The 16,315-nt window shown below is 50.5% G+C and overlaps 1 protein-coding gene across 1 annotated transcript in view; it reads right to left on the reverse strand.

Moving 5' to 3' along the window:
* The window catches only part of AKAP1 (A-kinase anchoring protein 1), a 39,992-nt gene that overhangs the window by 20,075 nt on the left and 3,602 nt on the right, over positions 1 to 16,315 (reverse strand). The window contains exons 2-3 of the mRNA XM_061562101.1: positions 2,609 to 5,324; positions 1,570 to 1,667 (exon numbers count right to left, since the gene is read on the reverse strand). Coding sequence (XP_061418085.1) covers positions 1,570 to 1,667; positions 2,609 to 4,547 — 2,037 coding nt within the window. The 5' untranslated portion in view covers positions 4,548 to 5,324. The remainder of the gene's footprint in view (positions 1 to 1,569; positions 1,668 to 2,608; positions 5,325 to 16,315) is intronic.

Below are 16,315 nucleotides of genomic sequence, written 5' to 3' on the forward strand. Positions count from 1 at the left end.
TAACCTAAACTCATTTACTTTCATTAAAGTAAAAAAAACTCGGTTCTCAATTGTCAAGTTAAATGTGTTGCTCGCTCACTCAGCCTGTTACCAATGACCGCACACAACAAAATCTATCGCATTAACTTTGGTTCTCGATTGGGTTTAGGGCAGCACAACGAGGCACACAAAGGAAGTTGTCACCCACAGAATAAAAAAACCACATGGCTCAAGCTGGAAAGCTTAACACCGTCAAAGCACCAAATTCCACTTTGAGCACGCAAACATAAATCATCACACGCCGGTAAGGAATGGTACAACGCAAGCAACACGTGCCAACGTCTCCTCTGTACAATTTCCGACCGGCCCATGTGCAGAGTGAATCCACGGAAAGCTCTGCTAAAATCATTTAGGAGCAAGCATATATATGTACAGTACAACCTTGGATTGCGAGTAACTTGGTCTGCGAGTGTTTTGCAAGACGAGCAAAATTTTTAAATAAATATAATTTGATAAACGAGCGAGGTCTTGCAATACGAGTAGTACGTGTATACGCTTTGTCTGCCGAGCAGTGACGTGATCACAACTGATATACGAGTGCTTTGGATTACAAACACGTTTCCACAACGAATTATGCTCGCAATCAAAGGTTTTACTGTAGTGACAGGGGAGTCAGCCTACAGTGCGAATGGGCTAGTGGCCACGGGAGGTAATGAAAGGGGTGCCCAGCTTGCAGTACGAAGGGACTGGTGGCGACGGGAATGATCGAGAACAGGAGCGTGGGGCCAGATGACGGAAGAAGACGGTGGAGTCCGCCAGTGGAGTCTGCCGGTGGAGCGAGCGTCTAGAGCCAGCGAGAAAGTACGGGAAGGGGGGGAATTGCCTGGGAGATGCGCGGGAGACTTGGGGCTGCTGTAGTTGGGACTCCGCCTATCCGAGTGAACGTGTCTCATCCCCCCCCCCCCACCGTCACCGCGTCGGTCACGAGGGCTGTTGGCGCACAACTTCATCCGACTTGGCGAGTGCAGATTTGTTAAAAAGGGGAATCGGGAGTGAAAGGCTGTGCTCGCGAGTGCGTGCGGCAGTCTGACGCCAGCTATCGTAGAGTGCGTCATGCGTGTCGCTTCGGTTGTCAGCAGCGAGTTCAATGTTTTTAAAAAAACAGCGTGGCGCTACTGGGCCCGCCTAAAAATAATAATAAACGGCGAGGCGAGCCACCCACACGTTCCGAAATTCGGCGGCGAAAATGGGACACCGACCCCCACCACCCCCGGGACTTGCAGACGTCTCAGAACAGGGCAACGGTTAAGACATCACGGAACGGGAGAGGGTTAAGACGTCACTCGCCGACGACGTTCGCCGTGGCCTGGAATCGAACTCCGGGAGCGGGCGGGGGTTCAGAAAGCAGTACAACACGCCATCCACACTTCCCCGGAAGGATAACACGACTACAAAATTAAGTTGCATTCAACAATACTGTCATCACAAATAAGCTTAATTGATGACGACAAGCACTGGGGAGACAAAGGCGACCGGGCGTGGTCCTGGCCCACAACACCCTCGCGCGAGCCTTCAAAGGTGCCCGCTCACCTTTGACACGTGGAACTCCCAGATCACCATTTCACTGTCGTCACCGGAACCAGTGGCACACGGGCAGCTGCCATCGCTCACAGCTTCTCCGTAAAAATCTGCATGTCGCACGGGAAGAGGTGCAACGTGGAAGACAAAAAGGGACATGATCACGTGTCGAACGTACAGTCGCGTTCTCCTATAAAACGCAATAGTTGTGTTATGGCAAAATCGCGTTATAATAAATCATATATCACGTAGGGTAAAGCGCAATCCGCGATAACGCGCTGGATGCGTACGCGGGCTGAACAGAGGCTGAGGCACGCGTGGGTGGCATCTAGAAGCATCCAACAGCATCCCGCCTCGTGCGATGCTATGCCGAGGCCGCCGTGCGACCGCTTAATCCGACTGGCGCGACGTTAGTCCCGTTCACTCGACCGCGTCGTATCCAATTCGCATCCGCTTTATAAAAAGTGTTCCCCAAAACATTCATCGCGTCAAATTCAATTCGCGTCATGAAGACAACACGCGGCGTTATAGAGGGAACAAACTGCACGTCGGGAGGACGGCTGCCTTTGATTTATATCGATCCCAAGTGAGGTTGATAAAAGTGCTACTCGTACGGAGAGAGATTGGGCCCCCAGCCCTACCAGAGAAATGCGGAATTTCCTCCACAGCCTCAGGGTCGTCAATGAAAAGAGAAAAAGCGAATTGCCAACTACCAACTCCAATGATAGGAAACGTTGCGAGGCTGCGGTAGCTTCAGGAAGTTCGTCCATCTAGCATCATGGGTGCCGACGATGATTAAGCGTTAAGATTAACGGCCGTTCTTAAAAACAGCACTGCATCAACATTCCCATGTTCATTACATTTTCCTTGCTGAGAATTCATCAATAACAAACGAAAAAGTGTGCAGAGAAATTTTGCCGTCGTTAGCCGACGTCCGCGGGCCGTCTAAACGGTACAGAACCCGCGGTTCATTATTCACAACGATCGTGCATTCAACCAGGCGAGTGAACATCAACCATCACAAAGAGCTAAAAAAAAATTGACTTCTCACCGAGTGAAGAGTCACCATCGAGCGTCAATGTTGACTCGCTGTTCTCCGAACTCGTGCTCAATCCATTGGTCATGTTCTCCTCTGCGTCGACCGCGGTTTCTTTAGGGTCACCCCTCGTACAGACGTCCACCGGTAAAGCTGGCGGCGCGTGACCACCGCCGGTGGGGTTTTTATCGAGAAATTCCACCGCTACCTTCGCCGCTTTCCTTTTCGGAGACTTCTCGGCGGTTCTGTCCTTCATGAGCCACTTGCCTTCGGGACAAGACAACGGGAAAAACTTTGAACCCGACTTTCCTTTGTTCGGCGAGTGTTCTAGTTCCTTCATATTCACCCCAAAATTAAGACCTTTCCACAAGTCGTCGACGGACCAGGCATTCTTGGACGTCGCCTCTCCCTCCGATGATTCCTCTCCAACAGGACGTTTATCCGCAGGGAGATTCTCCACCAGGGTTGGCGTGAACGGGGCGGCTTCCGCCGAAAGATTGCTCTTCACAAGCGACGGCGACTCCGCCGCCTTCTCGTCGTCGCTCCCCTTCGCGTCGCTCGGCGAAGCGCCGGTGGCCGGCTCGCGGTCACGAGCACGCCGCCCCTCGTTTGCGGTGTGGACCGGGGGAGACTCTACCTCTCCGCGGAGCGCATCTTCGTTTGTCGTGGCTTCCGCCGACGTGGGCGTGAAGGGGGCCGCCTCCGCCGATAACCTGCTGCTCAGGACCGGCCGATTCTCCGACTCGTCGTCCCCTTCCAAGCGCACGTTCGCGAAAGACACCCTCACATCCCGAATGAGTTTTTCCACAAAACCCGAAGCGAACCGCTCCTCGAGCGCCTTGCAGTCCGCGGCGTCGCCGCCGTTGTGCCGCACCTCCTCGGCGCGGGTGGCTTTGTCCGGAGGCGAACTCTCCGCTTCTTCGTGGCACGAGACTGGAACCTTCGCCTTCCTCTCGACGCTGCCGGAGATTTCCAAATCACATTTGACGCCTCCAGCCACCGCCACCGAATTCGTCCCTGGAGTCGGCTGCGAATCATTCGAGCGACTCGCCGTTTCAAGCGGAGGAGAACAGCGGACCGCTTTCGTATCCTTCAAATCAAGAGGCTCAGCTTCCTGAATAAAACGCTCGTCATTTTTACCATCCTTTCCAGATCCACCGAGGTAATTCTCTCTCGAGATTTTCCCTCCCATTTCCATCTTCAGACACAAGGGGTCCACTTTGTCGCTGCCTTCGGGATCGTAGCGCTCGCCGCAATCGTTGGCCCGTCCCTCGTCGCCGACTTCGCAACTTCCGACGCGCTCCAGAGCCTCGCCCTTGGGCGCCTTTCCATCGTCGCAGCCGCCCGTCGCCACGCGGCCCGCTTTGCCCAACGCTGCCCCACCGCCAACCCCTTCGTCTGAGAGCACGCCGTCAGAAACATTACGCTCGCGCAACATTTTTCCGGCGGACGTCTTCGACCCGTTGGTGGATGCCGCGCCCTCCGTAGCGGCGCCCTTCGCTTCACACTCCTCGCCGTTCTGGCAACGCAACTCCGACCGTTCGAGCGTTCGTGCCGATTCGCCCACGTCGCGGCTGACCAACGTGGTGCGAGGCGCTTTAACAATTGACGACGGGACATCAGGACTGCAGATGGTCGCCACAGCGCTGGGTCTGCCAGCATTGGCGGCGACGGTGCCGTCCGCGGCGCCGACTCGCGGTGAACCGTGCGTCCGCGCAGGCTCCGAGGTTCTTGGTGCGTCTGCGATTACGTCGCGTTTGGCACCGCTCGCATTTGTCGACGTCGACGCATCTCCTGCATCTCCAGGCGATTGGTTGTTGACGGCCGCTGCTTTAGGAACACTTTCAATTGCATCCGGACCATTGCTTAAATCGGAACTCGACAAATCCTTACGCTCGTTGGTTAACAACGCACCCAAATTGTTGACTCGACCAGGGGCATCGCCGATGTCCATTTTGGACCTGTCCGCGGACGCACCGGCCGACAGGGGGCTGATGGAGTCGGCAGCGGATGAAACGTCCGACGTGTCTGCCGTGGCGAAGGTCTCGTGCTCGCTCGTCGAATGCGGGGCTGCAAGTGGCTCGGCCAAGAGGTTTCCGTTCGACGACGCGGCGAGCAAACTCGGCGTGTCGTGCGCATCGCTCGAAGGCCGCGCATCGCACAAATTATCTTCGGGACGTTCGACGAGCGTTTCACGTTCAGGGAGACTCTCGCGTGCACACGCCGACAATTCGGGAGCCGCACGTGCCGCGACCGGGACCTCCGCCGTTTCACCGGGAGACGCCGTCGCTTCTCGCGCTCCACACGCGAGCCCGTCGCGTTTGTCCGGAAAAACGGCGGCGCCGAATGTAGCGTCCGACAAGACTCCATCCGCGTCGCCAACGGACGGGCCGACGCACGCCTCGGCCGACGGGCAGCCGGCCGATCCGGGAGGGCACGTGTCAGGATATTCACGAGGCTCGAGCGGGTCGACAGTCCGGTGCGGCGCAGACGTTGAGCTCGTCGTCGGGGTTTGCGCACGCACGGGAGGAATCCGCGTTGGCCGCGACGCCGTCACACGAGCCGAGTCCTCTTGGTGGAGTTTCCCGTGCTCGTGGCCTTGCACGCCGCCTTCCTCCTCCAGGAGTACCAGGCCCACGCCGCCACTGCCGCCACCCCCGGCAGGGCGTACGGGTAATACCTGTGCAGCGCCCTCCACAACATGGCCGCCGCTTTGTTCCAGCAAAATAATCTGAACGCAGAGACAGACACAAAAAAAGCCACAACACTCATTTCAGACGTGTGTGTGTGTGTGTCAACGCACTAACACGGGGAGGGGGGGGGGGGGGTCAAAGAGCAACCGTTGCAGCAGCGTCATGTCAGAGGTCAAAGTGCTCCCCATTACTTCAGTGAGCCAATAATATTAAATAAACATCTCGTACAGGAACCTACCATCGAACCTCCCGGTTTTAACCTTCCACGCCGCCAATGGTCGAAACATCGACCGAATCGGAACCGGGCCACGTGGCTGATGCGGCCACCCCGATGCCACAAATGGCGCGTCGAAGATTCGGTGGTCTGCGACTAAAGTGTGGCCACGAATCCCAAATCATGGACCGCATCGCAAACGCTCCACCGCTACTGCAGTCTTCACGCCTTTAAAAATTAACCCGTAAAAACAAAGTTTTTCACTATAAATCCTTTATATGCGTGGCGGCTAGAGTCCTCTCGTCCTCTGGCTTGAGATGGCTGCCACCTATGGGTCAGATGATTGTCTGCCAGCATTAAGCAATTGGTAATTAAATATTTTTAAAAAATTCCCTAAACAGTGTAAAATTTTGGAATTTTTTTTCACGAAAATTAATTGTCACGCACAACGAGTCTGTGTGGAAAATGTCAGCTCGATTGGATCACGGGAAGTGGGTTAAAAAACGACCTAAAGATTTGCACGGTCGTAAGCAAGCAAGCAAGTGAACTTAATATAAAGGATTTAATAAGTATAACCCGTAAAAACAAAGTTTTTCACTATAAATCCTTTATATGCGTGGCAGCGAACTTAATATAAAGGATTTAAAAAATATATTCGCCTGTGGAGGACGCGGGGATCGATCCCGCGACCTTTGGCATGGGAAGCGAGGGCGCTACCAACTGCGCTACTCCACCACGGCCTGTGGAGGGGTTACGCTGTGGGCTCTTACACTCTGACGTTCAGCCAAAGCCATGAATGCGTTCTATTTGAATATATGTAAAATAATTTTTTTTTGCCTAAAAAGTGTAAAATTTTGGGAATTTTCTTTCGAACAATAATTGTCTGGCACAACGAGTCTGTGTGGAAAATGTCAGCTCGATTGGATCATGGGAAGTGGGTTAAAAAACGATCCGAAAGATTTGCACAGTCCTAAGCAAGCAAGCAAGCACGCGAACTTAATATAAAGGATTTAAAAAGGAGGAACGGACGAGATCCACGCCGCTTCTCAACAGATAATTGAGCGGATAACAACATCACACCGTATTCTTGTACAGGGAAATTGAATTTTTTTTAAAGTTACATTTTTCGTGTTTCTCCCTTGTGATGGGAATTTGTAGGATGAACGTTGAGATCTATAAAGGGCAAGGGGGGACCAATAAGGTCTGAATTGGCACTGATAATGGGTTTGATAGGTATGCAACATCTAAAATTACATCTTTAATCTGCTGCTATTAATCCATATGTAAGAAGACGTGTGCCAATCTTCTTGGTTCTTTCGGTAAAGTCACGTGACTTTACCGAAAGAACCAAGAAGATGAATCCCTGCAGTCACGAAAGCTTTAAATCGAAACGTGTGCCAATCTTGGTTTTAACTCGCAGACGATTTTGTCAAGGCGGTGTATCGGTTATGGGTTTGTGTAACCACGCCTCACCATGCTGGTCAATGGAAAAGAGACGAATCGAGCCGAGGCACAGATCCGGTTCGGATATCACCGAGGAGAGCCGCAGGGGCGAGATGCCAACTACCTCGCCTGGTACGCAGGAGGTCATAGGTTCGATCCCGACCCTGGCACCTGTATATTTGGAGTTTACACGTCTCTCTCTCCCCGTGGTCATGTGAATTTTTTTTACCAAATTTTCCATTTTTTCCCCTCCACATTTTTAATCGACGTGCATTTTAGGGTATTTGGCTGCTACAAACGTTCCACGTGATAAGCCACTTTGTTGAGCTATCATTTGTGATAGGCAGGTCTCTTCTGAAAAATAGTTACGTAGCTCAGTGGGCCGTACCTGCTAAAATAAAGACTTTTAGTTTATGCATAGCCGGGAAGCAAACTCGGGTGACCAGATTGGTAGCGCAGCGCACTAACGACTGTTCCAACTGCTCCGTATTAATTTATTGTGGGAGACTCCGAAACACCACATTACTACACTAGTTCCCAAGTCTCTAACTTAGAATTTCAATGCAACCGATTGTTTTTTTTTTACACACAAAAGTGTCAATTTCAATATTGCATTCACAGGAGATGTTTAGCGGTCACCGAGGAAGGAAGGGGAAGATCGTGTTTCTGTTGAGTAAGCCTCCTTCAGGTAACCAACAACTTTTCCGCTGTGATGGATTTTACATAATACAGGGAAGTCCTCTACTTACGAACGAGTTAGGTTGCAGGTCTGTTTGCAAGTCGATTTGTTCCCAAGTGCCAACTTTACTCCTGTCGATTCTAAACGTGTTCTACGGCAAGTACACTAAACACGGGGAATGGCTTTAAAAGTTGTATAATCTCCTGTACATGCAAATACCACTGGTTCTTCATGTTCTGCAGATGCCACCGCCACCATCTATTGCACGGCGGTTCAACTTACGACTCTCGGTTCGAACAGGCAAATGGACATACGGACCAGGTTTGTTCGTATCTCCGAAAGTTTGTAAGTCGAGGAGTCCCTGTACAACGGAAACCGAAACAAATAAACGCCTCTTATCTACGAGATGCCCATCTGGGCTGCGTGTGCGGGCCTGTCAGATACATGCCAAGCTACCGTTTAAAGAGTCAATAAAAACAGGGTATGAGAGAAATAAGAATAGGCTTTACCCTTTCTGACATTAAAACAGGCGTCAAGATGTTCAAACACCAAACAGAAACCTTTTTCAACTGTTCGCCTTTCGGCGTTCTCTGGTGTAGGCCAATCAGTTTCAAAGACAATGCCCACATTTCGATTTAAAGCTTTCGTGACTGCAGGGATTCATCTTCTTGGTTCTTTCGGTAAAGTCACGTAGAAGGGAAATAATAAAATGAAACACTTTTTTATTTTATTATGTTTTATTTTTATTATTTTATTATTTCCCTTCTACGTGACTTTACCGAAAGAACCAAGAAGATGAATGCCCACATTATCAGAGCATGTTTGTTTGCATATTCATCACAAGTACGTGTGGTTAATGCGAACTTGATTCCTTGCAAAAAAGGTATCTATTTGGCGTTTGAACATTTTAACACCCGTTTTATTGCCAGAAAGGGTAAAACCTATTCTTATTTTTTCATACTTTGATACTGGCAAAAAAAAGGTCCCGAATATAAACACTTTAAAGAGTACGTTCGCTCGTAACATCACTGCAGTGACGCTATTAAAAAGTCCTGCAGCACGCTGCTATCACGTGACCAGAGCGCCACAATGTGATGACATCGCGCGCTTCAACGATCGTTTCTCCGCTAGAGTATCGCTTCCAACTTGTGGGTCGGACTTTTCTGGGACGAGCATCGAAGGTGCAGGCCCGCAATTCACTGCTGGACGAGGGCCTCCCCACGCCGCGAGACTTGTGGGGGTCCGTTGTGCTTCACCACTGCTGCGATAAATGTCCACGCGATAAGCCACTTTCGTTGCGCTATCATTTGTGGCAAGGTCGCTTCTGAAAAAGCTCGTAGCTCGGTGGGCTTTACCTGGTAAAATAGATTTTACCGATTTGTTTACCTTTGCTATACTCTGCACTCCCATCGTGTTTTCGTATTGTTTTAAGTTGCAACGTTCCGACCCCCGTGCCGCTACTGGACATCAGTGAGTAAAGAGCTTCACGGCTCATCGGATTCCTCCTCCAGTATAAACAAATAGTCCGATTCTGGCTCATGAAGGTTGGGCGCATAAACGCGCAATACATTGGATATTGTTTCACTGCCCTCCGCTGTCCACCACATCCTTCGACAAACTCTCACGTGCATGGTGGTGGTCCACTCAAGCGCTACCCAGGCTCAAGCCCCGCTTGATCAAGAGATCGGGTGGATTCAGGGCGATTCGGTCATTGGGGAAGCCACAATAAATAAGAACGTCGTTTTTTGGGAGCGACGGCTTCCTCCCAACAGATGGCGCAACAAATTTTAAACGTGGAGCCAAGAGACCACTAGTTTTAGTTCGTGCAAATACTTTGACCCAAAATGTAAAATTTTTTAGTTCATCTCCTTCAGAAGGGTTGTAACTTGCTTTGTTGAAATATATATATTCTGTATTTATACAACAAAACACAGAACGCACGGTCGTTATATGCAGGGAATGTGACCGAAATAGAACGGAGTAAACAAGCCAACTATCCCTGCAGGTTCGGCCGCTTCGAAAAATCACCGGGAACGGACAGACTTCGGTCGCATCTCGGAGCATCAGCAGGGTTAGAAGCCTGGTGAACGCTTGGATGAGTAATCGCCAAGCCTTGCCAGGCGTTATAGTAGGCACGGACTGTGTGAAGTGGCCGCCTGATGATGGAAACTACGTTACTTTACCAAAAGAACCAAAAAGAGTATAGGTTTTATCCCCCCCCCACCTCCATGCTGGTTACGTACGGTGCAAACGAAGTTCTACATACATACAGTACATACGTAAAGGGGTACCCCCATTTAGGAAAAAAAAACCACACAGCTTGGGATAATCCTTGCCCCTCTGGAAAATGAGCAGGACGACCAAGCAAGCCTCGTTAGGGCAGTGGCGTGGGGTGGCTGGGTGGGTGCCCTTGAGTCCACCCCCAGCCGCACCCGCTCCAGTTTTGTGCCGATGTTGGCGTCCCACACGTGCGCCGGTGCCCAGGGGGAGTGGTGGTGTTGGCGTAGGCTCTGTTCAGTTTGTTGTCCTTGCCCCGCACCTTCGGATTCACACGGTTGGCTATGTACGGCAAAAGAAATTCAACATGCATATACGTGGCGGTTGGCACACTGTGCTGTGAAAGCTGCCACACACCATTGAGCTCGATTCCTGGCCTTGAGCTCACATCAATCAGGCAGCACGCGATATCTGAACCGGTGCAGAGTGCCCCAGCTACACAAACCCGCACTAATCGGTGCGGTGAAATATGGTTAAAAACAGCCCATCACTGACACGGTGTGATCGACTAGAACGTTGAAGTATTTTTTTAAAGACAATTTGGTTCCCGTGGAAGGTTTCAGCACTTGGAGTGAAATGTTACCAGATATTGCCTACCGAGCTACATAGCTCTCTTTCTCAGAAACGACCTGGCCGCAAATGATAGCGCAGTTTAGTGGGTTATTACGTGGACATTTATAGCTGTCAAATACTAGAAATGCACGTTTATTCTAAAGGCGGAGGGGAAAAAACCGGACTCGAAGAAAAATCCACGTGACCACGGGGAGAGAGAGAGAGACATGCAGCAGGTGTCAAGGTCGGGATCGAACCCACGACCTCCTGTACACCAGGCAAGGTAGCCAACATCTCCTAGCCACCATGGTGATGATGATGAGAGGTAGAGAGAGAGAGACACGCAAACTCCAAATATACAGGACGCATCGTCAGGGTCGGGGGATCGAACCCACGACCTCATGAATACCAGGCGAGGCAGTTAACATCTCACCACTTAATGCCCAAACAACACAGGAGACAACCCGCAATCACAACCAGAGAGCTGTGATTTCATTCTGGCGCAGCGTGCAACTGTGATTGGCCGAGGTGTCCAAGCTTTTTCAGTTTATAATTGCGCGACAAAATTGTTAGACTCTTTGAAGAAGTTTAGAGAACAATAAAGTTTTACCACCGCATTGTGCGCTCCCATGGTTCGCCGCAGACAACCCCCATGAGACAAGCAGAGGAGTGCCATCTTCAAGCAGCTTGTTGCTCTAAACAATTTTTTATGGGGGCAGAGGTTTGACCATACTTTAGCACGCCGTCTATTGCGAGTTGAAGAGGAGCAAGCAGCAACGAACGACTGGTTCAGTTTCACGTTTACTAAAACGGCAATGTTGTTCAACTTGGCAAATTACAGAGTATGAATAAATTACTTGGAAGAAAGAAAAAAGCTTGCGCATAACCCAACTGCTCGTGCAATTTGTACGCCATTAAAATAGACTGCACAATTCGCGTGGCAAAAAATCACTTCGGAGCCTGACGCCAAAGCACCGGGCCTGCACAGGTGAGCATTAGCCATTAAAACCACAAACAGGCATAGCCCACCGTGCGCGCACACACACACACACTTTTACACTCGCACACTGACACTCACCCTGCGCACATGTCGGTGACCTTGTGGAAATTATGTCATGCATTTATCCTAGAAAGCCTCCGCGAGTTTCAGGAAAACATTTTTCAACGGCGGTGGTTCTTGGCCAAATGCCTTCTTAGAAATAAAAAGGAGTGTTTTGCATGTGATAGGAGAGGACCCAGATAAAACCCACACACACACGAGGGTAAAACTCACAGATGTGTACGGAGAGATTCACGAAGCCAGAAACCAGTGTTGCAGTCTTCCATTCGCACAAGAGGCTAGGATGGGTGGAAATTTTACAAATCTTCCACAAAATCGCACTACGGCAAGTCCTCGCTTAACGCGTGCTCGCACAAACGCGGTTTCGCTATAAAGCGGTTCTCCTGTTCGGGAACTCGTTTCCCACAACCCGGAACGCGAGCAGTTATCAAGCGGTTTCTGAGCGGCCGACGACGAACTACTACTACTCTCTTGAGCTGCATGGGAATTCTGGGTATACGCGCGGAATGATACAGTACGCGGCGGCGTACCATAGTCTCAGTTATTTGTCCCGCCGCCATCTTACCGAGTGCACGTACGTCGCACCTTGCCAAACTTTATCACGATGTTATCGGCGCCATTATTTATGTCACGGCGAAATTGTTTTCGCTTCACAGAGCACTTTTCAGGAACGCATCTGCCGCGTTCAAGGAAGCCGCTGTACTTCCGAACCGTTACAATACACATTTACACAGTGCAGGAAAATAGTGGGAAGTCTTCAACATGCGGAACAAGCAGGTGTGTGTGAGGGTATCGGCAGCAGCTGGGAGACAGGGATGGACGTTGAAGCTATGAGGTTCCTGCAGAGTAAAATGTCAGAGTTTAAGAAGCACAAATATTTGCTCATCATCAGCCATGGCCAATCCAATCACGGAGGAAGGCCTCCTCCTTCAAGTCGTCGCACCACCTCTCACGGTCTCCCAATGCAACGATCCAATCCAGCTCACGCACGTGACCCCGATATCATTGCTGCATCTCAGCAGTGGACAGGACAGGCAGCCAAAGGAGAGGGAGAAATGCTGCCTCCTTTGGCTGCCACTCTGCAGACCACTGGCCATCATCCCTTGAAGCCCACTTACTCCTCGAAAGTGTATAACAATGTCACTTGATTTACATATGCTCACTGATCCAAGTCTTATTCTGTCTCCAAGTGAAATTATGAGCAGGTAGCTCTCCACGCGTCTCTGCAAACTTTTTAGCTTTTGTTTTCGTTTCCGTCATCAATGTTTATGCTTCTGATCAATGTGTCACAGAAGGTAATGTAGAATAATTAAAAGTCTTGTTTGGCATATTGGTATGCTGCACTTTATTATTAAGTTCAATCTTGACCAAGGGTGGTTTTTTTTTTAGAAAACAAGGACTTCAGTTTGGGCAACGTTAAGTTGCAAAAAGTTAGAACCATTATAAAATGAGACTTGTGTCAGGGCAGCATGTGACTGGGCAGTGAGGTTAGGGTTGTGGAGGCAATGGAAATGTTAAAGGGGGCCCATGATGGCGAGATGTTAACTACCTCGTCTGGTGTACAGGAGGTCGTGGGTTTGAACCCGACCCTGATGCTTGCTGTATATTTGGAGTTTGCGTGTTCTCCCTGTGGTTGCGTGGATTTTTCTCCGGGTCCTCCGGTTTTTCCCCTCCAAATTAATAAACATGCGCTGAGGGTACTTGGCCGCTATACATTTTCCCGCGATAAGCCACTAGTTCAGTGGGCCTTGCCTGATAAAATAAAAAAAAGTTTACAGTTCAAGTCGTGGCTTATAGAGCTGGGTGACATCAACGTAGAACTCAATAGCGAAGCTGATTTTGCAAAGTGGGAGAGCACAAAGGCCCAATACAACACCAAAGCAGCCGAGAGAGAAAACGCGCCGATCAAAATTGGTTAGAAGAGAACGCGTTTCTCGACACCGAGCAAAGTTACAATAAGTAAAAATAAAAAGTTACAATAAATCAAAAGTGTGCTGTACTTGGCCCTTCCCCCCTCTCCAACCATTATATATACGGAGTGGTAGCTCCTGCAATCTCTCATTTACTTGATACAGCTGTCGTGGCTGTGACGGTTCCACCTGAAGACGGAAGCTTGTGATTTTTATTTTATTTTACTTTTATTAATTTTAATGTTTTACCTACGTGACTTTACCGGAAAAAACCTAAGAATATGAATCCTTGTAGTCACGAAAGTTTCAAATATAGAATTAAAGTTACAATAACTTGGGGAGAAGCGAAACGACGACGAGGGAATTCTCCAAGTCGAGTGGCGAGGGGCAAAGAGAAGCGGCAAGAGAAGTGTCGTGACCCACCGTGCGGTGATTGAGAGACGTCATTGACGAGACGGAGCCACCGGACCGCTGGAACAATTTAGCCAACATGGGTGCACGGGTTATAAATGGGCACAGTAACGAAGATCGAACGATCAATCGGATGCATTCAGGGTGATAGGAATCTGAAGAAATAGGAACGAGCTTAATATTTCTGTAAAAAACACGTAACTACGAAGGTCCAACTTTCAAAACACAATCATCATGGTGAATACAGGGCACCATTACATTCATCCCCCAAGGGCAATTTTACCAAAACATCGGTTAACTTTTTCTACATGTTGGGTGTGTTCCCTTATACTGCACTGTATTTAGTTTAGGAAGTTCAGCAGGATGGAATGGCAGTTTTCTTGTATTTACCGCAGTCTGCGTCAATACGCAGCTGCGTGTGTAAACAACGATTTATCAATGGAGAGGCAGGAATGTTAAGGAGAAACACAAAATAATTACAAAAAATGTTTGGCCTGTATTTTAGCGATCCGATCGATCCCAACCGGCGAAGGGAGCAGATGGGGGTGGATCGGGATTGGGAGAGAGATGGGAGCCGGTTTGCGACACCTGGATCCTGCTTGGAACAGGCATGGTGCTGGTTCTGGGACAACCAGTTCAGGACCGACATGGAGTTGACGCTCATGAGAAGAAATGGAGTCGAGTCGAGAAACATACGGTGCTAATTTCGGTACATGGAACCCACCCTCAGGGAAACGTGGAGCCACAGTCACAGAAGCATCCAGCCACCCTAAAGGCAACATGGAGCCGGCTTCAGGGACGCATGGAGCCAGCCATCCTAAGGTAAATATGAAAGCCATGTCGTTTATTGTGAAATCTCGGTCAGTTCCTATGATCACTGTTACATTGCTTACGGTTTTATTTTGGTGATTTCGAAAAGTTTTTTGGTTTGGCCATGTTTGTTTGTTGTAGTACGGAGTAAGAGTGATGGCCTTAATCTAAGTTGTCTCGTGGTTGTTGTTGTTGTTGTTTGACTTGCATCCCACTGGGATTTTTGCACACAGCGTTGGTGTACGGTGCTTTTTTTCTGGAAGACTTTGAAGTTTTTTCCTGAATTTTTCTGTTCGCGCGTAGTCACTTTAAGATGTTTTCTTGTTTATGTTTTTGTTTGTTGCGGTTGCACCAGATTCAAGAGCCGAATGGCTCACAGGGCTACACCAAATAAATGAAACTGAAAACGCAGACATCGGTGTCGCATACACATGGAGGCATTCTGAGAGATGTAAGACAGCCTCATCGTGGAGCCACCGCAAGGCTCGTGGAGCCACTGAGCCTCATCGTGGAGCCACTGTGAGCCTCCTAGTGGAGCCAGCGCGAGGCCTCCCCGTGGAGCCATTGAGCCTCATCGTGGAGCCACTGTGAGCCTCAACGTGGAGCCACTGAGCCTCCTAGTGGAGCCACTGAGCCTCAATGTGGAGCCACGGAGCCTCATCGTGGAGCCACTGAGCCTCACCGTGGAGCCACTGAGCCTCATCGTGGAGCCACTGTGAGCCTCACCGTGGAGCCAATGTGAGCCTCACCATGGAGCCAGAGCCTCATCGTGGAGCCACTGAGCCTCCTAGTGGAGCCACTGAGCCTCCTAGTGGAGCCGCTGAGCCTCATCGTGGAGCCACTGAGCCTCCTAGTGGAGCCACCGAGCCTCATCGTGGAGCCACTGAGCCTCCTAGTGGAGCCACTGAGCCTCATCGTGGAGCCACTGAGCCTCCTAGTGGAGCCACTGAGCCTCATCGTGGAGCCACTGAGCCTCCTAGTGGAGCCGCTGAGCCTCATCGTGGAGCCACTGAGCCTCCTAGTGGAGCCACTGAGCCTCCTAGTGGAGCCACCGAGCCTCATCGTGGAGCCACTGAGCCTCCTAGTGGAGCCACTGAGCCTCATCGTGGAGCCACCGAGCCTCATCGTGGAGCCACTGAGCCTCCTAGTGGAGCCACCGAGCCTCATCGTGGAGCCACTGAGCCTCCTAGTGGAGCCGCTGAGCCTCATCGTGGAGCCACTGAGCCTCCTAGTGGAGCCACCGAGCCTCATCGTGGAGCCACTGAGCCTCCTAGTGGAGCCACTGAGCCTCCTAGTGGAGCCGCTGAGCCTCATCGTGGAGCCACTGAGCCTCCTAGTGGAGCCACCGAGCCTCCTAGTGGATCCAGCGCGAGGCCTCCCCGTGGAGCCACCGTGAGCCTCATCGTGGAGCCACTGAGAGAGCATCTCGCGGGCCATGTGTCACCCACGCCGCGTACAGTGCGGAGTACAGTGCGCGCACGCAATGTCACCGCGCTCCGCCCACGTGGTTTCTCTCCACGCTGCTGCTGCTTCTTCTTCTGCTGCTGTTGTTGCTAATCCTGCTTCTCTTATACAACTATAATAACTTTCGATTTAAAGCTTTCGTGACTGCAGGGATTCATCTTCTTGGTTCTTTCGGACTTTACCGAAAGAACCAAGAAGATGAATCCCTG

The sequence above is a fragment of the Lethenteron reissneri genome, chromosome 28, assembly GCF_015708825.2.
Source record: "Lethenteron reissneri isolate LAM-NWPU_2019-01 chromosome 28, ASM1570882v1, whole genome shotgun sequence".
NCBI lineage: Eukaryota > Metazoa > Chordata > Hyperoartia > Petromyzontiformes > Petromyzontidae > Lethenteron > Lethenteron reissneri.